This window comes from Phascolarctos cinereus, unplaced genomic scaffold (genome assembly GCF_003287225.1).
Source record: "Phascolarctos cinereus isolate Bilbo 61053 unplaced genomic scaffold, phaCin_HiC Scaffold_4;HRSCAF=312, whole genome shotgun sequence".
In the NCBI taxonomy this organism is placed as follows: domain Eukaryota; kingdom Metazoa; phylum Chordata; class Mammalia; order Diprotodontia; family Phascolarctidae; genus Phascolarctos; species Phascolarctos cinereus.
Window position 1 is genome coordinate 208,192,161 of NW_027555847.1, and position 21,401 is coordinate 208,213,561.

Genomic DNA, 21,401 nt, shown 5'->3' on the forward strand with positions numbered 1-21,401 from the left:
AAGGAGCACCCTCTGGTGGACAGAGGGTGTAAGAAAGCCTGCAAGCTTTCTTACATTTGACAAGTCCCAGAGCACATCTTCCTACATGATTACTTATGAAAGACCTGCCCTGTTTAGTCACATCATAAGCAGGCTGCCATTTTGGGACACAAGAGAGGGAGGGTGTAAGTCCCAGGAGGCAAAAATAAATCCTTGGGGAAGAAGAAAAACAGGAAATCGAACTAATCCTTCTCTTGAAAATTCTTTAGCCATGTCCAGAGGCAAGGTGTTTTCAGGGCTTTAACAGCACTTTGAGAGATCTCTTTTTATTTTACATATTGTTCTATTCTAGATGGCTCCCTAGTAGTATACCTCAAAGTAAGATGTGTATGTGAGTCAATATACCAACACACTAAGGAGAGGTATGGTCTAACCCACTGTGGAAAGAACTGTAGTTCTTATTTAAGTCTTTTCAGACACAATCACCCATTTTACTACTTATCGTACTTGGCTGGTATCCAGTTTTATAAGCACATTTCCCCTGAAAGGTCAGAAAGGTAAGGCAAGAAAAAGACAAGATGGCCATGTTAATACACAAAGACAAGATGTAATGACATTAAGAAGAATCAAAGAGGGATTTAGAGAAAGCAATTTCCCTAGTCTTGTCCTGGAAGCTATCAAAAAAGTTAAAATAAATAAATAGCCCATGTCAAATTCACTGCCTCTGAAGGATATCCTGAGCAAATAGCAGCAAATATCTTTTTCTCATATAAATTTCAGAGTCACAATGCAAAGAGCCTTTATACAAGTATAACCACCAATACACATCATTCAAACTTACCTAATTATGAGAAGTTAAGAAATAGCATCACTTTCCCAGAAGGCCAAAGATTTTGTTAATCACTATGATGGTTTAAAGGTCAGTCTACTAAAGTAGCAGTTTCTTCACCCAACATGCATAGGACTAAGTTTTTCCGTACAACATGAAATTTAGAGTCCTATATTTAGATGATGATTCATTAGAAATGACTACCTTCACTGTTAGCGAAGACAAAAAGTGGAGGGGCTATCATCTTTGGGCTTCCTAAACCTTCTAACAATCCTTTCCTCTACACTCCTCCCCCCACAACCCTACCCCCCCCAAAATAAATAAAGCCTTAATGCTCTTTATCTGGAAGCACAAAAGCAGATGTAATATGCTGCCTTAGAGTTGCTAAATGGTTGCTTTTCAGGGGTGTTCTAGACTGCAGGATTCATGATATAACTAGCATTAGAGTAAATGGTCCCACCACTGCACCTAGAATAAGGACTTTGAGTATAAAATCTTATCTTTTTTTTTATACCGATTTAACAAAAATATTCAGGAACACTACTTCACCTAGACGTACATAAGGAATTTAAGCATGAATTTGTGGGGAGTACATTTTTGAACAAACTCAAACCAGCTGCTATGGTTACTACTTGAATGTTTAATTAGAATTGAATTTGTATCCTTTAAATCAATACAATTAGTATGTATCATATGTCTATGTGGAAGCTAGTACTCTAAAAGACAGTAGTTGTCCTCAAGCATTTTATTACCACTTAATCTGTCTGAATCCTAAGCATCTTAAGTCATAAAAGATACAAATATGATCATTTTAGTCACGTTGTGTCAATTTCTCTAAAGGGTACTAAGAAACTTACCCAAAGATAGTTTTACAAAAAAAATGAAAGAGCACCGAAGTAAGCATTCTGATTTACTTGACACAGAATTTAATACTGAAGAAAAAAGTCTATATAATATACTAATGTTTCTAAATGACTGTAACTTATGATGCCAAGGAATTCTGATTCTGTTCTTTTAAATTTTTTTGTTAGTTTGGTGATCATCCAAATCTAATGATTAAAGATAAGACCAAAGTAGGAATAACTCTGTTGTAATGTCAGTGTATATATATCTGAATGTCACCCTGTGACATGAAGGCACTATATAGAAAAACCAAAGATTTTTTCAGAGTAGAATTATTCAATTTATTAACAAAATTCACAATTATAAAGTTCACACGTGCAAATAAAACTCTTTCAGTTACTACCATCTTTTACATAATGTCACAAAGAATTATTTTAAATTCGCTCCGATAAATATATTGCAGCTCTGCATCCAACCTGAATAGCACCTTTCAAGATGGTATATGCTGGTGCCTAAAAAGAAATATAAGATTGATTTTATTAGATGTGCAGGTTGCAAGAGAAGTTTCACAGTCAAAGATATAGAATAAATTAGCAAGTGAGAAATAATTCACTTCAATTCTGTAAGAACTTTGTAAAATAACAAGAACTGCTCATTCCTTATACTTGGGGGAAGAAAGGACACTGAGAAGAATTACATTAAGGAAGAACCAAAAACAGGACTCCCAAATGAATAATTTACTCACGAGTACTGCATCATAATTTTTCTCCTTAAGTCCATTTTCTCTGGCAACCACTTTCCTTTCCAAATAGCAGTGGCCAAAGTACCAACAACAAAGTATAAATGACAGGTACCTACCAATTCCGCGTCATGGTCAAGCCCCGTGTCATGGTGTTCTAGCTCCTCATCCCGAAACTTTTTAATTATCTGATTAAGTAAAAATAATAGCAAGATAGCAACAGCATTTTATGGACCAGAAAATACAAATCATGTCTTCAGATAGACTGGAATCTCAGAAAGAACACGATTTCAATTGAGAAGACTTGGGTTTAGATCCTAGCTCTGCTCCTGAGGCTGCTGGCATGACTTTGGGACAAATTTGTAACCTACATGAGATTGTATCCTGATCTGTAAAATGGGGAGAATTTTTAGATAGTACTTTTTGGTTTACAAAGCATTCCATGTATATTATCTTATGTGATAATGTCAACCCTCAGTATATATTTCTTTTCAATTCTCTTGGGACATCTTATATTAAAAGATAAATGTTAGTTATATAATGCATTTACTTTAATGATGTTTTGTATATTAGATTAAGCAAGAGCCAAAGACTGACTGTATATGATATAATTTTTTTTTTCTGAGTTAGGCCCACAAGTGACATACCACTTCTTAGCTACCTGTCTTATAAAGACTTTGGCACTTCTGACCTTGAAACTAAGTTGGCTTCAAGAAGTAGATAACATGAAATTAGATATCTCTAAAAACACACAGAAATAAAGATATTAAAGTAGAAACATTTTAAAAGATTGATACCACATACAATGACTATAGTAATCCCAAAGACCCCAGCTTCTGAGATAAGAACCCACTCTTTGAAAAAAAAACTGCTGGGAAAACTGGAAAAGAGTATGGCAGAAACTAGGCATAGACCCAAATTTCACACCATATACCAAAATAAAGTCAAAATGGGTTCAGGACTTAGATATAAAGGCTGATACTATAAGCAAACTGGGACTATCAGATCTATGGAAAACAGAAGAATTCATGACCAAACAGGAGATAGAGAACATTATGAAAAGCAAAATGGATAACTTTGATTACATTACATTGAAAAGTTTTTGCACAAACAAAGCCAATGCAACTGAGATTAGAAGGAAGGTAGAAAATTGGGAAAGAATTTTTACAACCAGTTTCTCTGATAAGGGCCTCATTTCTAAAATACACAGAGAATCAAGACAAATTTATAAGAATACAAGTCATCCCCCAATTGATAAATGGTCAAAGGATATGAACAGACAGTTCTCAGATGAAGAAATTAAAGCCATCATAGTCAAGTGAAAAAATGCTCTAAATCATTATTGATTAGAGAAATGCAAATCAAAACAACTCTGAGGTACTACACCACACCTATCAGACTGGCCAACATGACAAAACAGGAAAATGATAAATGTTGGAGAAGATGTGGGAAAATTGGAACACTAATACATTGTTGGTGGAGTTGTGAAAAGATCCAACCATTTTGGAGAACAATTTGGAACTATGCCCAAAGGGCTATAAAAATGTGCATACCCTTTGACCCAGCAATACCACTTCTAGGGCTATATCCCAAAGAGATCATACAAATGGGAAAAGGACCCACATGTACAAAAATATTCATAGCAGCTCTTTTTGTGGTGGCAAAGAACTGGAAATTGAGAGGATGCCCACCAACTGGGGAATGGCTGAACAAGTTGTGGTATATGAATATAATGGAATACTATTGTGCTATAAGAAATGATGAACAGGCTGACTTCAGAAAAACCTGGAAAGACTTGTATGGTCTAATGCTGAGTGAAGTGAACAGAACCAAGAGAACGTTGTACACAATAACAGCCACGTTGTATGATGACTAATATTGATAAACTTAACCCTTCTCAGCAATATAAGAATCTAAGCCATCTCCAGAGGCCTCGGGATGGAAAATGCTATCCACATCCAAAGAAAGAATTATGGAAGTTGAATCGCTATCTCTTTTTTTTTCTTCTGTTGAGTTTTGTTTCCTCTTTCTGATGGATGGGTCCTCCTATTGGTTTTAATTTTTACTTGAAACTTCACTAATGTGAAAATATGTGTGATAGGAATGTAAATGTATAGCCTATATCAGATTGTGCACCCTCTTGGGAAGGGTGGCTGGGAGGAAGGGGGAGAAAAATTTTAAACTCAAAAGCACATGGAAGTGATTGTTGATAAATCAAAATAAATTAATAAATTTTAAAAAATTAAAATTAAAAAAAAAGATTGATACCACACAGATGCTAAATATATGTTCTTCATAATGACAAAATAATTCTATATATTTTGTTTGGAAATTGACTAAAAGATTCTCTTCATTCTTTTGTTTGACCTCTGTTTATGCTAAAGGCCTTTGTTCAGAATCTGCCAACAGTGATGTAGTGGAAAGCACTCTGCAGTAGAGTCTTGTCCCAGCTCTTCCACTACTAGTGGAATCTTCAGCAAGTCACTCAAAAATCTAGACCTCAGTTGTCTATAAAATAAAAATCTCTAAGATTCCTTCAAATTTATTTTTAATTAATACCAATTTTTACATACACCCTTTTCTAAATCAGCCAAATTCCAAAACAAAACTAAGCACCTGAAGGAGTTCTTCATACTTTTTTGGATCTTCCATTAATGTCCTAATCTGGTTGTTATAATGGTGTGCTATTGACTCTTCTATAGCCACAGTGCAAGCCATTGCTCCTTCCTTCCCAAGTAAGGCTGTTCCAGCACCTGAAATTGTCCACATTAGAAGTCATATTCCATTCTTAGCCTCCTTTAAGTAAAATAAATTCACTTAAATAGATACTCACCCAATACAAATCCCATTACATTCCAAAAGGGCATCAGAATAGTTGGTCGGACTCTAAATGTAACCATCAACTCATTAAATTTTTTCAAATGGGCCTTTTCTTGATCCCACATTTTCTGCAGGAGAAATAAATTAAGAGAGAATCCAACCACCCCACAGACACACCTAACAAGGCTCATACTTGTGTGCTATGGAAACTGCATTTTCTCAGCTATACAATTAAAGGGAACTCAAGGTAGAAATGTGAGGAAAAGACTTCTCTCTCCTCTCTGCCTTTATATATGTTTTACATTTAATGTTGCCCCACTTCAACCTAAATCATTCACTTTTAAAAAGAGAAAACATCTGAAAAAACAGACTCAGAATAGAAAGAGAGAGACTAATGTCATCAAGTACAAATTTAGTTCATTTCCTAATTAGTTTATATCTTACAGTTTTTCTGGAAATACCACAGTATTTATACAAGGTAAAAGATCTGTACTGATGGGAATACTAAGAATGAGATTATTTTGCTTATTTTAAAATCTGATAGATCAGAAAATTAGATAGTTATTTGATTCCAGGCTGCTAGAATGTAATAAATAAAGTACTCCATACTTCTCACAAAAATCTCAATTAAGGCAAGGCTAATTGCTTGTCAGTTTTTGCTTTTAGCTTGGACTCCTCTCACTGGTGACTAGTAAACATCACTATAAAATAAAATGTAAAATGGTTTTCAGGAAGAGGAGGGCAAAAAGCAAACTGGTAGACCAGGCAAGACACCAACAGACTGGGGACTGGGAGACTAAACTGTGAGTGTGTGTGCCTAAGAGCCATGTCTGTTCAGGAATCCTTTAACCAGAAAGTTACGAATTGGACAAGAGTTTCTGGCTAACTTGATTCACTGAACTGAAGGTACCATAAAATGTCCTAGAGAAATTGCTGGAATCCTTATAAGAGAGTCACTTCCAGGAAGATGAACAGTTTTGGGGAGCAGTTATGCCAAGGCTAGGCACTGGAATGGACACTTGGTTATTCCATTGAGACATGGTGGTCTTTCCTTAGTTTAGATCACAGATTACATTTATCCCATTATGGATAGTCCTTACATGATGGGCCAAACAGCCTGTGCCAATGTTCTAAGTGACTTTTATGCCATGGTTGTCATGGAATGTGACAACATGTTGATGCTCCTTGGAATAATTAATAAAATGACAGACGAGGCAAGGGACAAAGTGATGCCCCTAATTATACAGGGTTTTAAAGATGCTGCAGAAGAAGCAGGAATATCTGCAACTGGTGGTCAAACAGTGTTGAACTCCTGGATTGTGTTGGATGGAGTGGCTACAACAGCCGAATGAGTTTATCATGCCTGATAATGCAGTGCCAAGAGATATACTTGTGTTGACAAAATACAAGTAGCTGTAGCTGTGCACCAGTGGCTGGATATTTCAGAACCAGAAAAGCAGAATAAAATTAAACTTGTGGTCACCAAGGAAGATGTGGAGTTGGCACATCAAGAAGCAATGAGGAACATGGCAAGACTCAACCTAACAGCTGCTCGACTTATGCATACTTTTAATGCGCACACAGCCACGGACATCACAGGGTTTGGGATATTGAGCCATGTGCAGAACCCTGCTAAGCAACAGAGGAATGAAGTGTCCTTTGTCATCCACAACCTTCTAGTGTTGGCCAAGATGGATGCTGTTATTAAGGCCTATGGAAACATGTTTGGCCTTATGGATGGAACCTGCCCAGAGACATCAGGAGGCCTTCTCATCTGTTTACCACGTGAGCAGGCAGCTTGATTCTGCGCAGAGATTGAACCCCCAAAATATGGGGAAGGTCAGCAAGCATGGATTATTGGGATTGTAGAGAAAGGCAACCAGGTAGACAGAATTACAGACAAACCCTGGATCATCGAAGTAGCACCGCATGTGGCCACCCAAAATCTGAATCTCAAAGCTTGGTGCCATCTCTTAATCTAGACAAAAATAGTATTTGGTTTTGCTTTTAAATAGATATATTCCTTTATCATCATTATAATTAAAGACTGCAAAAGAAAATCTCATTGTGTCTAGGTCAATTTGTGAGTGGATGCAATTAGTAAAATAAAATCCATTGCCTTTTTCCCCTGTTACATTAACTGAAGATGCACCTAATCTTGAGGCAGTTTCCCAGTTTAGAATTATACTGTTATTCAATACTGCTGATTCACTTTGAATCTTTAGATACTTATCTCTTGCCACACAGGCTCTTTTTAAAGGTGCTTTCATGTAGCACAGACATTACCAGTAGCAGTGTCATTTAGCAGTTTGTGTCTTCATTACATGTATATTTATCATTATAAGTCTAATAATTTTTTGATGTCTTGAATGGTATTCTGGAAAGGCAGAATGGATAGGTGACACAATGGGTATACCCAGTAGTAGTAAGAGGGCTGCATGATTACTTTCAGTCTTTTATTTGTAAAGTCTAGTTTTATGATCCAAGAACATCTCTCCCACCCTGGACTTAGTAGTGCACTCACTTAAATAAGCCAAGTGCTTAATTCTGCATGGAAAGAACTCTGAAGTTGAAGGAGAAATTTTCATTTCATGTTCATAGACCTTATAATATTTACTGTAATATCAATAATTGTTTTCTTTATTAAAAGGGGGGGAAATTACTAACTTTTTGCAATATAATTGGATGTGTTATAGTGCAGCAAGGAATTGCCACCCAAAAGGGGGTTAATGTATAATATTAATTTATAATTCAATATATAATTAACTACATAAACAATTTTAAAATATAACCAATAATTTTAAAAATCAAATATAAAGTACACAAGTCAATATAGTTGAAGTGAAAGGAAAAAAATTGAAAGTTTCCACCTTTTTAGTTCTCTTCCGCCTCTTATAAACTGGCTTCTTTTCCTCAAATACTACTTAACAAGTGGAATAAAACAATAAGAACTAGAATTATCTACAAAATACAACTATAATATATTTACTTACAATCAAATAAGTACTTCAGTGGAACAAAATATAAGGGGCAAAGATTCATGTATACAGACCTGAATAACTGGTCCGACATTTGTTCTACCTAGAACAGCCATTTGTCCAGCATAAATGCGGTTTGCTCCATATTCCCCTGCATGATCCACCCGGATGATACGATCTATAGTGGCATGGCTGATCTTTTCATAGGTCTTTCCTGTACTGCAAAATCTGATACTGGCACTTCTTGCATAACCTATAAAACAAGTTGTACTTTGTGAGAATGTAAAGTTATAATATTTGACTTTTCCTAATCTAATAGTAAAGACCAGATAAGAGTTAAATCTTCACTTAACTGTTATATGTACTTAATTTTCTATTGATTTTCTCGAAAATCTACCCATATCTCTCTATCGTCTCCTCTTAAGCGTTCTCAGTATCATCTGCAAGGGCTGTTGCTTCCAAACAAGTTTTATCACTTCTACTTTCTGTCCCTTCCAATCAAACTCCCTCTACAGCCAGATTCATCTATCTCACGACTAGATCTAATCATTCAATTCAACAAGTATTTATGATGTCACTTATCTACTGATAAACCTTAACATTCCTACTGCCTCCTAAATAAAGTTCAAATTCCTTATGCTAGCATTCAAGTTTCTCCACAACCTGGTATCACTCTACCTTTCTTTCTGGCTTTATCTCATACTACTTTCTAGACTACATCTAAGTTGAACTACTATATACATACCTATATGTGTGTGTGTACATATTTTTGTGTGTGTGAGCATACATATGTGTGTGTATGTATGTGTATATATGTGTGTACGTATGTGTATATATGTGTGCACACACAAAATACGTATATACAAAATGAGATAGAGTACTAGGCCTGGAGTCAGGAAGATTCATCTTCCCAAGTTCAAATCCAGCCTCAGACACTTCTCCTTTGTGACCCTGGGCAAGTCACTTAACCCTGTTGGCCTCAGTTCCTCATCCATAAAATGATCTAAAGAAGGAAATGGCAAACCACTCCAGTATCTTGGCCAATAGAACCTCAAATGGAGTCACAGAGAATTGATATGATCGAAAAAGCTGAACATATGTTTATATGTGTGTACGTATACAAAATGTAATGTATGTATATGGGGAACTTATGTGTATATACACATATATATATACATATAGATGTTCCCTATAAACAAACTATTAAGGCAGCTGGACAGAGGGAAAGAAAAGAGAGGGAAGGAGGGAATGAAGGTAGATTGTTTGTTGCCCAACTGGCCATTTCCAGTTTGGTCTCCAATGGGCAGCTCCTTTTCTGCTCACGGAGGTTACTATTTGTCCTTCATGCTCAAAGGGAACCATGACAGCAGGAAGGTGATGTCATGACATGCAAGTGAATTGGATTTAAGTGAGGGAAGGCTGTGCAAAGTCATCAGCCTCACTTTCACCTCCAAAGTCTTCTGGGTCTAGTGGCTAGATATGGATCAGGACAACTGGAGATGGCCCAGGATGCAGTAGGGATCCTTGGCCTTTTCAAGCTCAGGTCCTTAACAGGTCTCTGTTTGACTGTATTCAGTGATTAAGACTTAATAAGAAATGAAGCAAAGAATGACCTCTTCAAAAAAAAATCTGGGAGGGGAAGACCTTCAGGGTTTCTGGCCAAAACAGAAACAACTACTATTTACATTCATTCTAAGCCAATCACGACCAAATAGGGCTTTCTTTCCCTCGGTCCACATAGGGTATCACACCCTTATCTGCTGGTGCCCAGCTCAAAGAAAATGTGAATTTTTAATCTCTGAAACTTTTTTTTTCTCCTTTTCTCTTAAAGACCAGCCTTAACCCCAAATCACTCTGGCTCTCATGGATTGGCCGATAATAGGTCCCAGGCCAAGCCCTACTTGTTCATTGTTGGGGCCCCTAAATGTAAATAGCAATTGTTTCTGTTTTGGCCAGAAACCCTGAGGGTCTTCTCCTCCGGGAAGGGAACTATTTTTGAAGAGGCCATTCTTTGCTTCATTTCTTATTAAGCCTTAATCACTGAATAGGCTTTGCCTCAATCAAACAGACACCTTAGCTTGTTAAGGACCTTAACTTGAAAAGGCCAAAGATCCCCACTGTATCCTCCTGGGTGTCCAGATCCATATCTGGCCACCGGACCCAGATGGCTCTGGAGGTGAAAGTGAGGCTGGTGTCCTTGCACAGCCCTCTCTCACTTAAATCCAATTCACTTGCAAGTCATGGCTTCACCTTCCTGCTGTCATGGTTCTCTTTGAGAACAAAGGACAAACAGCAACCCTCGGGCAGCTAGGTGGTGAAGTGGACAGAGTACCTGACCTGAGTCAGAAAGAATCACTGTCCTGAAATCAAATCTGACTTCAGATACTTACTAGCTGTGTGACCCTGGGCAAACCACTTAACCTTGTTTACCTTAGTTTCCTCATCTGTAAAATGAGCTGGAGAAGGAAATGGCAAACCATTCCAATATCTCTGCCCAAAAAAACCAAACAAACCCATATGAGGTCACAAAGAGTCAGACACAACTGAACAATTACAACATACATACCCTGCATTCTCCTACCTGTGAACCAATATTTTGTCACAAAATTTGTTTAGTTCTTACCAACGTATTACTTGTAATTTTTTTAAAGTTTTGATTTCACACCCATATGCTGTACCAAACAGGATACCCTGCATATAATTAGAACTTAAATGTTTACTGAACTGAAATTACCTACTGTCTACTATACATATGGATTCAACTTGTCTTTTGGATTATACTATATATACTTTCTTAAGCTGCTAAATGACTGTAAAGTTCTTATGGGCATGCATAATGCTTTTCAGACTTCTTTTGTACATCTGAAAGTGTCTAGTACAGTACCAGATGTATAACATGTTCTCAGCAAAAGCTTGTTTCTGATGGAGAGTGAATATTTTGGTGTTTCTACATCTAGGCATGACAACTCAAGCACACAGACACCTATCTGGTGACAATTTGCTAGTCTAATACTTGTAAACATTTTTTCTTTTTCTTTTTTTTCTTCATAAATCTACAGGTCTGGCAGATAGAAAACTGGCCTTGGAACCAAGAAGACCTGAGTTCAAGTGCCTCCAATGACACATAGTAGGGCACAATGCCTCAGCAAGTTAAACTTATCAGTGCTCTGCAGTCTAGACAACTCTGTAACTTGTAGGAAAGATGTTTCCTTACCTGTGAGCTTCCTATACCAGTGAAATCACAACTCCAGTGCCCAACCCTATTTCCTCCCTTTAGTCAATGTCTTTGGCAAGGTGTGCTTATATGTGATAAAAAGTACGAACGGCCAGGTAGTCCGGTTTATGAAGAACTGGGCTTGCAGTCAGGAAGGTCTGAATCTTTCGCCAAGACACTAGAGGTGTGACCTTGCACAAAGTCACTTATTCTCTCTCTGCCTCAGTTTCCTCCTCTCTCTGTAAAATAGGGGTAATACAGTAGCACATACTTCCACAGGGTTGTTTCTAGGGACATGCCCTTGGAGACTCCGCTCCTCCCTCTTTACCTGACGGGAAGCTCCGGGCTCCAGAGCACAGCCTCCGGAGCAGAGAAGCCACGATCGCCCCTTCGCAGCCCACCATCGTCCTGATCCCAGCCGACCCTCCACCGAGAAACAAGTGAAAGCGCTCTCAGCGCGCCCCGATGACGGCCACGAGGGCGGGCCGCGGGCGCACTCTTATGACGCAGCCTTCCTCTCCGCGCTCGGGAGGGGAAGGGGCTGCCCTGGAGGAAAAACTTTCTCCTCGTCCCGAGGCGTCACGTCTTCCTTAGTGCCCGCCGCAGTTCCTAGTGGCTGGGAAGATCTAGCCAGGGTTCCTATTGGCTGAGAGCCAGACCGGCGTAGGGCGAGCGCTGCCGGGGCTGCCTTGGAGATGGAAACACCCCTGCCCTTGAGAGAATTAAGTAGGGGAGGAAAGGCACTAGCTCTGCAGTGGAGTACCTGAGTCAGGGGTTCGAGGCCCAGATCGGTAACTCTAGGAGAGAACACGAGTCATCATAAATTTTTCTTGCTAACAGTGTGCTTACGGATGACAAGAAAAATAGGGCGGACTTCACACCTATGAAATTGACTAACGTGACAGAAAAGAAAAATGACAAATGCTGGAGGGGATGTGGAAAAATAGAGACATTAATGTGCTTTTGGTGGAGTTGTGAACTGGTCCAACGATTCTGGAGAACAATTTGGAGCTATGCCCAATGGGCTATAAGGCTGGGCATACCCTTTGACCCAGCAATACTAGATCTGTATCCCAAAAAGATCAAAGAAAAGAGAATATGTACATATGATATATGTACAAAAATACTTATAGCAGGTGTTCTGGTGGTGGCAAAGAATTGGGGATGCCCATCAATTGGGGAATAGCTGAACAAGTTGTGGTGTATGATTCTCATGGAATACTATTGTGCTATAAGAAATGAAGGGGATGGTTTCAGAAAAACTTAAGACCACCTGTAAGAACTGATACAGAATGAAGTGAACAGAACCAGGGGAATACTGTGCAACAGTACAACAGGGCAATATTGTAAGGATGATCACCTGTGAAAAACTTAGCTGTGAAAAAGAAATCAGCTTTTTAAAATTGATTTATTTTTAGTTTGATAAATAAGATTAGGTTCCTTTCTTTAGGAAGACCTAACTCTAAACCAAGCCAGACTAACATAGTTTTTAAAATCTAGGTTACCTATAGATTCAGTGAATAGATTGAGACTATCATTTAGTAGCAAATAATTTAGAAGAATAAAATAATCATAAGATTATAAGGTTTTTCCCTTTCTAGCAAAAAGGGGAGTTATCAGAGGCCAAGTTCCCCCTTCTGGCAGCTGGAGAAAGGTTAGCCAGAGGTTAAGTTTTCTTTTTCTTTAGCTAGAGTCTAAGTTGAATAATGGAATCTACTAAGGAAGATGTGGTGGTGACTGCTAACCACTGAGAATTCCTCTTCCCAGTACACTTTCTGGTTACAAAAGGTACCACTTGGAGGAAAGGACATCTGTCATGGGATTCAGAAAGTCTGGGAGAAGCTAACTAGTTGTGACCTGCCTTGTCCAATGGAATTATGTTGAAAACAAGTTTCTATGACTTTTCCAATTCCTCTTTTCTGTTATAAAAATAATTTCTGTAAATCACTCCTTGTCTCTGACCTCTGAGGAGTCAGGTGACCTGGTTTAGTACGCAAATGGTAGCTTTGCAAATTAAATGGTAGATAGCTCAGCTCAGTAGCTTTGTCCTCGGTTTCCTTTTTATTTTAGATAATCAATGTTAACAGCTACTCTGATCAAGACAATGATCTAAGACAATTCCAAATGACCTACGATAAAAAAAATGCCATCCATATCCTGAGAGAGAACTGATAGACTATGAGTGCAGACTGAAGCATAATTTTTTTTACTTTCTTTCATGCTTTTTATTTTTTGTTTTGTTTTTGCAGCATGGCTAATGTGGAAATTGCTTCCCATCACATGTACACAACTGATATTTTGCTTACCTTCTCAATGGGGTAAAAGGGTGGAGGAGATAATTTGGAACTATTTTTTGAATTAAAAACAAATTAAGAATTAAAAAATAACTACAGACAGTAAAAAATATGGACCTATCATGACATACATAGGAACAATGTGAACACAATTACAAAACAAACTTCATATGAATAGGTCTTAATAAAAGCAAAAAAAATGCTTCATTCATGCTACCCATGAGCAATGAATATTTCTCCAAATAATAAAAGGTGGGGTGGGGAAAGGAAGGAATCCTTTTCTCCAATATTCTATTTCTGACATAACCATTTTTTTCTATTGTACGTTTGAGCCTAAATTTCTCTTTAAAGGTTAGATCATCTGGCTCCCTCCATTTTTCTAAAGTGTTCTCTTCAAATTTTCTAAGAGCACTTTGGTTCCCTCCTTGCTACCATCATACCCTACCCTTATATTTTCTTTGTACTTGTGGCATCTCCCCTCCAGTAGAATTTAAACTCCTCCAGGACAGGGTACTTATTTTCTTTCTTTAAAAGTTTATTCATGCCTTTTGTTTTTATATCACAGTGATTTCTGGATTTATTTGCTTCCCACCTTCTCCCATGAGTCTCCTCTTACTACAGAAAAATGGTTAAGCAAAATGTACCAACACAACCATCAATTCAAAAACAAACAAACAAACAAAAAGGGGCAACTAGGTAGGTGGCATAGTGAATAGAGCACCAGACCTGGATTCAGGAGGACCTGAGTTCAAATCTGGCCTCAGACACATAACACTTACTAGCTGTGTGACCCTGGGCAAGTCACTTAACCCCATCGCCTAGCCAAAAAAACCAAACAACCAACCATCAATTCATCTGAAAGGGGGGGCTGCCATTTTTCCTCTGGTTCTTGAACAAATTAATATTTAATAGAATAGAATAGAATAGAATAGAATAGAATAGAATAGAATAGAATAGAATAGAATAGAATAGAATAGAATAGAATAGAATAGAATAGAATAGAATAGAATAGAATAGAAACAGAAACAGGCTGACAGTGTTCCATTTAAGGAAGGTAAGTTCAGAAGCTTACTTCTCTATTGTTACCATGTTGGTATGGGGACATAGTTGCCTACTCCTTCAGTACAGTGCCTTATTTAAATATTTGTTGAATGAATATGGTCAGGTAAATAATATCAGGTTTTCCAACGCAAAAATCTACACTTCACCAGTCTGTGGAAGAATGCCAACTAAAGACTAGATTTCTCTTTCTTTGGTGAGAAGAAACCAGAACTACTTTGATGGCTAGAACTTTAAGGTGTGATTTGGTTGGACTGGATAAATAGATGTTTTCAGGAACATTTAAAAACTACTCTCCCTTTCTCCCCACCAAGAAGAAAAATCTCTAACTGGTCACTGGAAAGCATTCATTTGAATATGACAGTAGACCCTCTACTTACTACTTCAATGAGAAGGCAAGAGGGTAACTTTAAAAACTAATAGATTTTCAGGATCTTTTGCTTACAGAATAACCCTATGAGTCTAAACACACGTGTAATCATTCTAAGATTTCAAATATTTTGTTTTAATTAATAGTTTTAATGCACATTAAGTAGAGAAGAGCTATACTTTTTATCCTACAGCTCTAACCAGAAGTTACAATTTGACAAAAAAATTGCAAGTAATATTTACAAAAGTCAACATTTCACTACAATACATTAATCAGCATCTTAACAGTGAAAGAAAACAACCCAGTAATTCTTCATTTTGAGCTTTTCCATTAATAAAGAGCAGAAAACAACACTTGTTGGCAACTATAGAAATTAGCCTTGCTAATAATATTGACAGTGGTGAGAAATGGCTGCAGTTTCTCTTTTCAGTGAGGATAATGAATGTCTGCATACACAAAAGCAGCTTGTATTGGTAAGAATACAAGGCAGAAGGCCTTAAGAAAGACGTTTCCTGAAAACCTCCTGCTTCTGGTAGTCATCACAAGATAAGAGTTACAAATCCCTGCTGCAACTCAAGTCAATATTAAACGACTTTTCATTATAAACTAGTTTGGTGTAATTAGAAGGAAACAACAGTAGGTTGGCACTGGGATTACACTCAGAAAGGGGAAGCACTCTGTGGCAAGACACAGGGAAATGTTTCTGTAAACAAGGATCAATCGTCTATAAAAGAAGAAATTATCCTTGAACAATATTCTGCAGCATCAGCAATCATTTCCACAAAACTTCATCAGCCTCTTCTGAAATTCAGGCTACTACCTAAAGTGTGTTTGAATTTAAAAGAAAAAAAAAACAGTAACAAACTATCACTAAAATTGCCTTTATAACTACACTGGAAAAAAAAAAGCCTGAAGACACTAAATGAAAACAAACTAATAAGATTTGCATATATTAAAGATTTAGACTTAATCTTCCTCTTTGAGAATGTTGCATTAGTTGATAAACCATGGAATAACTCAAAAGAATAACTCTTTACTGCCAAATATTAGTGAATTTCAAGGCATCTATTACTTATTTTTACTACAATAAAAGCTATAAATTATTTCCTGTCACATTTCATTAAATACATGTGCTTGTGCAGAAAAATCATAAATATTATAAACAGATAAATGTTTTGAAATGTGCTTGTATGTGTTATAAGGAAGCTAAATTTCTCCTCAGAAATCTAGTTGGGTACATTTTTAAAACTTGTATCTGAAAATGCTCTGAGAAATTTAGGTTGTATTACAATCTGGAGTAAGAGGGATTTAGCATGAATTGAAAGGTGTGAGAGCAGAATCCCAAAGCACATATCCATAGTCAAACAGGAATATAAAACATGTCTTAAAACATCCTTCAAAAAAAAAAACAAACCCCAAACATCCTTCCCAGAACATTTCTGAAGCTTGAAATGGCCTTTAAAAGTACTAACTACAAAACATAACAGGAAATAGACCTTAAGAGAATCAAGGAAAACTCTACCTTCTCCCACTTTTGGAAGCAATGGGTATTATTCTCAGAAAACACAGATCAACTCTAAAAGACAGGTAAAAGTTCAAAGGGCACCTATTTCCTTGAAACAAATTTCTGTTTTACTCCGCTGCCATAGAAGTTCAGAAAGTATGGCTAGTGTTATCTATTATCTAATAATAATTTTAAGTTATGCAGGAGCTGCCTATGCCTAAGATTGATAGTTCATGGAGTAAGATGATGGACATTTTTGCATCTCATATTACCAAACTGGGGCTAAAATTTAAAAGTTTAATGCTAGTTATATGACTGTTTACAATTTTCTTACCAACTGCTAAAAACATGATGGATTAGGAGTTTATCTCATTTTACAAAGCAACCTCTACTATAGGGTTGGTTAGCATAACCCTGCAGTATAAAAAAGTGTCACAGAAAAAGTTGTTCATGTTATGCCATGGGAATTTGGCTCATTAGTTTCAGTCCAGTCTCATGAACTAATGGCCTTCAAATTTAACAAAATTTCTCAGATTGTCTGAAAAAATGATAAAATTCTCTTTATTTCCACTTCCCTTGCAAAAATTTAAATAGTCTAAGCCTAAAAGATTTTTCATAGCCACTAAGCTGAGATTCTACAATTCAAACTCAGTTCTCAGTTCAAACTGTTGTTATAGGTTACAAAATCCTCAAATAGAAATTGGTTATGTAAACACTGACATAATCCAAAACTACAGCAGCAATAATAGTATCACAGTGCAGAAAATGCCTGAATTCTAGAAAAATACATTTAGTATTTGTACAAAATTGTACAGATGAGTTTTGGAGGTTCAGTATGGTAGCTCAGTCAGCTTGGAAGGAACAAGAATTGTGTTCAGAATCAGCTTGGTCGGTTTCTCATCTCTTCCTGAGCAGCTGTAAGTTTCCGAATGAGATAGTGCTTGTCTCGACTTTCCTAAAAATAAATAAATACATATATTTGGAGATACAATAACCTTCTTTCGAGGCTACAACATTTGCCACACAATTAAATGACAGGGAATTAGTTGGATTCTAGACCCAACTGACAACACACTCGCCCCCATCCCCCAACATGTCATAACTAGGTAGCTTCATGATAATTAATCTAGCTTTCATGGTGTAGCATAGAACACGCAACTGTTTAAGTCTTACATTATACCTCATCATTTTCTACCCTTGTATAAATGTGTGAAATCTCTGCTAGGACAGGAAAACTGATGATTTTAAACTAAACAGTCTTTTCCTTTAACTGTATCTATCTTACCCAGTCTGGAAATGCAATGACCACTCCCTGACCCCACTGCTGATTGACTTGGAAGTTTTGGCCCGCTCTGTTTCCGACTTGGGTTGCATGCAAGGTACTAGACTGTAAGAATTATGGGGAGGAGAAGCTAGGTGGCATGGTGTATAAAGCTCCTGCCTTGGAGTCAGGAGGACCTGAATTCAAATCTAGTCTCTGGCATTTGACACTTACCAGCTGTGTGACCCTGGGCAAGTCACTTAACCCCTAATGCCTCACCAAAAAGCAAAAAGAAAAAAAGTTTAATTATGAGGACAAAGATCATATTTTACCTAAATTCCATTATCTTATTCAGTGCCTAGGACAGTGCTGTATAATAGCAAGGTTTTAATAAATGCTTGTTCAGATGACATCACTCAATGAAGAAATGAATATAACAGAGAAAGCCAAAAAACCAAGACCAGGCTAATGTCGGAATGCTAGCTGTCATGTTACCATTTGATCTGCTTGTTGTTATGGTTCAGTTGTTTTTCAGTTGTGTCCAACTCTTGGTGATGCCATCTGGGGTTTTCTTGGCAAAGATACTGGAGTGACTTCCCATTTCCTTCTCCAGCTCATTTTACACATGAGGAAACTGAGGCAAATGGACATGCCTAGAGTGACACAGCAAGCAAGTATCTGAGGCTGGATTTGAACTCAGGAAGATGTGTCTTCCTGACTCCAGGCCCAGTGCTTTGTGCCACCTAGCTGCCCTGAGTCTGCAAAACTGTACGAGGCAGCACCAATGGGCTGTTGAAGAAGACAAAAACAAGCATATAATCTACACTAGCTCAGCTGAACACAGACTCTTGTTGTAGCCTTCTGGCTGGTCCACCTGCCTCAAGTCTCTTTCCAATCCAGGCCATCCTCCAGGCATCTGTCAAATGGATCTTCCTCGAGTACAGGTTTCACCATGTCACCACTCCAGTGGTCCCTGATTTCCTCCAGGATCAAATATAAAAATCGTCTGTTTGACTTTTTTTTTTTAATTTATTTTTAGTTTCAACATTCACTTCCACAAGGTTTTGAGTTCCAAATTTTCTCCCCATCTCTTACCTCCCCCAAATCCAAAACAGCATGCCTTCTGATTACCCCTTTCCCCAATCTGCCCTCCCTTCTATCACCTTCTCTCTCTTATCCCCTTCCCCTCTACGTTCCTGTAGGGTAAGATAGATTTCCATACCCAATTGAGTGTATGTTATTCCTTCCTTAAGCCGAATCCAATGACAGTAAGGTTCACTCATTCCCTCTCACCTCCCTCTTCTTCCCCTCTACAGTAAAAACTTTTTCTTACCTCTTTTATATGAGATAATTTACCTCATTCTATCTCTCCCTTTCTCCTTCTCCCACTACATTCCTCTCTCACCCCTTAATTTTATTTTTTAGGTATCATCCCTTTATATTCAACTCACAACTGTGCCCTCTGTCTAGATGTACTCCCTCTAACTACCCTAATAATGAGAAACGTCTCATGAGTTACAAATATTTTCTTTACATGTAGGAATGTAAACAGTTTAAATTTAAAAGTCTCATGATTTCTCTTTCCTGTTCACCTTTTCATGTTTCTCTTGAGTCTTGTCTTTGAGAGTCAATTTTTCTATTCAGCTCTGGTCTTTTCATCAAGAATGCTTGAAAGTCCTCTATTTCATTGAATATCCACTTTCTCCCCTGAAGGATTATACTCAGTTTTGCTAGGTAGGTGATTCTTGGTTGTAATCCTAGCTCCTTTGCCCTCCAAAATATCATATTCCAAGCCCTCCAATCCTTTAATATAGAAGCTGCCAAATCTTATGTTATCCTGATTGTGGTTCCACAATACTTGAATTGCTTCCTTCTGGCTTCTTGCAATATTTTCTCCTTGATCTGGGAACTCTGGAATTTGGCTATAATATTCCTGGGAGCTTCCCTTTTGGGATTTCTTTCAGGAGGTGATCTATGGATTCTTCCTATTTCTATTTTACCCTCTGGTTCTAGAATATCAGGGAGTTTTCCTTGATAATTCCTTGAAAGATGATGTCTAGGCTCTTTTTTGATCATGGCTTTCAGGTAGTCCAATAATTTTTAAATTCTCTCTCCTGGATCAGTTTTCCAGGTCAGTTGTTTTTCCAATGAGATATTTCATATTGTCTTCTATTTTTTCATTCTCTTGGTTTTGTTTTACAATGTCTTGATTTCTCATAGTGTCATTTGTTTCCATTTGCTCCTTTCTAATTTTTAAGTAATTATTTTCTTCAGTGAGCTTTTGACCTCCTTTTCCATTTGGCCAATTCTGCTTTTTAAGGCATTCTTCTCCTCATTGGCTTTTTGGACCTCTTTTGCTGTTTGATCTAGTCTATTTTTTAAGGTGTTATTTTCTTCAGTATTTTTTTGGGTCTCTTTTAGCAAGCTGTTGACTTGTTTTTCATGATTTTCTTGCATCACTTTCATTTCTCTTCCCAATTTTGCCTCTGTTTCTCTTACTTGATTTTCAAAATCCTTTTTGAGTTCTTCCATGGCCTGAGAACAATTCATATTTTTCTTGGAGGCTTTGGATGTAGGAGCTTTGACTTTGTTGTCTTCTTATGCATGGTATGTTTTGATCTTCCTTGTCACCAAAGTAAAATTCTATAGTCTGAGTATTTTTTCTGCTGTTTGCCCATTTTCCTGGCCAATTACTTGACTTTTTAACTTTTTTTTTTTAAGGTAGGTTTCTGCTTCCGGTGTGGAGAATGTGGTTTCCCAAGCTTCAGGGGTTGTATGCAGCTATTTTCAGAGATACTTCTAGGGACCTGTAAATCTTCAGTTTTGCCAAGGTGATATGATCTAAGGAGAAGAGTTGACTCCTCTCCTAGCCTGTGTTCTGGTCTATAAGTGGGCTATAAACACTCTTTCCTGCCCTGGAACTGTGAGGAGGGTTCCCTCTCCACCGCTTCCAAAGGCTCTTGCCCCAGGACTGCCACCCAGGAATGTGAACCAGATCCAAGTATGGGCAAAGCAACAGAATTCTGCCTCAGTGCCAGCACAGAGATCCCTGTCATCTCCTTCTGATCAGTTGTTTGATCCCCTTACCATCTGTGGGCTGAGAGCTCTGGAAGCTGCGCTGGGCTGGGAGGTGGGGGCAGGACCGCACTCCTCTCCCACCCAGGTCCAACACCCCTTTCCTACTGACTTTTTAAGCTGTCTTTGGGGTTTGTGGGTTCAGAAGTCTGGAAACTGCCACAGTTGCTCATGATTCAGTCCCCTGAGGCCTGCTCCAGGCCCATTGGAGCCCTTGGTCTGTGCTGGCATGGTTTGTGCTGGTGCTGCACACCTCTCTCAGCCTGGTGCAACAGCCCTTTCCCTGTGAACCTTCCAGGCTGTCTTGGGCTGGAAATTTGTTTCATTCTGTCTTTTTGTGGGTTCTGCTGCTTTAGAAGTTGTTTAGAGTCATTTTTTACAGGGATTTGGGGAAGAGCTCAAGTGAGTCTCTTACGCCGCTATCTTGGCTCTGCTC

General features: G+C 37.9%; 2 protein-coding genes and 1 pseudogene across 2 annotated transcripts in view; 1 reads left to right on the plus strand and 2 right to left on the minus strand.

Annotated features, from left to right (window-relative positions):
* Nucleotides 1-1,967: 1,967 nt before the first annotated feature.
* On the minus strand, nucleotides 1,968-11,895 carry COQ7 (coenzyme Q7, hydroxylase). The gene is made up of 6 exons (XM_020965393.2): nucleotides 11,731-11,895; nucleotides 8,263-8,441; nucleotides 5,224-5,338; nucleotides 5,007-5,143; nucleotides 2,510-2,578; nucleotides 1,968-2,163 (listed from the first exon to the last, which is right to left on the minus strand). The coding sequence occupies exons 1-6, from the start codon at nucleotides 11,804-11,806 to the stop codon at nucleotides 2,086-2,088; spliced, it is 654 nt and encodes a 217-aa protein (XP_020821052.1). The 5' UTR covers nucleotides 11,807-11,895; the 3' UTR covers nucleotides 1,968-2,085.
* On the plus strand, nucleotides 6,127-7,192 carry LOC144457176 (selenide, water dikinase 1-like; annotated as a pseudogene).
* A 3,341-nt stretch (nucleotides 11,896-15,236) lies between the features above and the next one.
* Nucleotides 15,237-21,401, minus strand: part of TMC7 (transmembrane channel like 7) — a 72,344-nt gene continuing 66,179 nt past the window's right edge. The window contains exon 16 of the mRNA XM_020965398.2: nucleotides 15,237-17,584. Coding sequence (XP_020821057.1) covers nucleotides 17,510-17,584 — 75 coding nt within the window. The 3' untranslated portion in view covers nucleotides 15,237-17,509. The remainder of the gene's footprint in view (nucleotides 17,585-21,401) is intronic.

Coding starts and splice junctions, on each gene's coding strand:
- COQ7 (XM_020965393.2), bottom strand. CDS start 11,806: ATGGTGGGCTGCGAAGGGGCGATCGTGGCTTCTCTGCTCCGGAGGCTG. Junction 5,144..5,223: donor TGTAATGGGATTTGTATTGG/GTGAGTATCTAT, acceptor GGACAATTTCAG/GTGCTGGAACAGCCTTACTT. Junction 2,579..5,006: donor AGTATGAAGAACTCCTTCAG/GTGCTTAGTTTT, acceptor TTACTTAATCAG/ATAATTAAAAAGTTTCGGGA.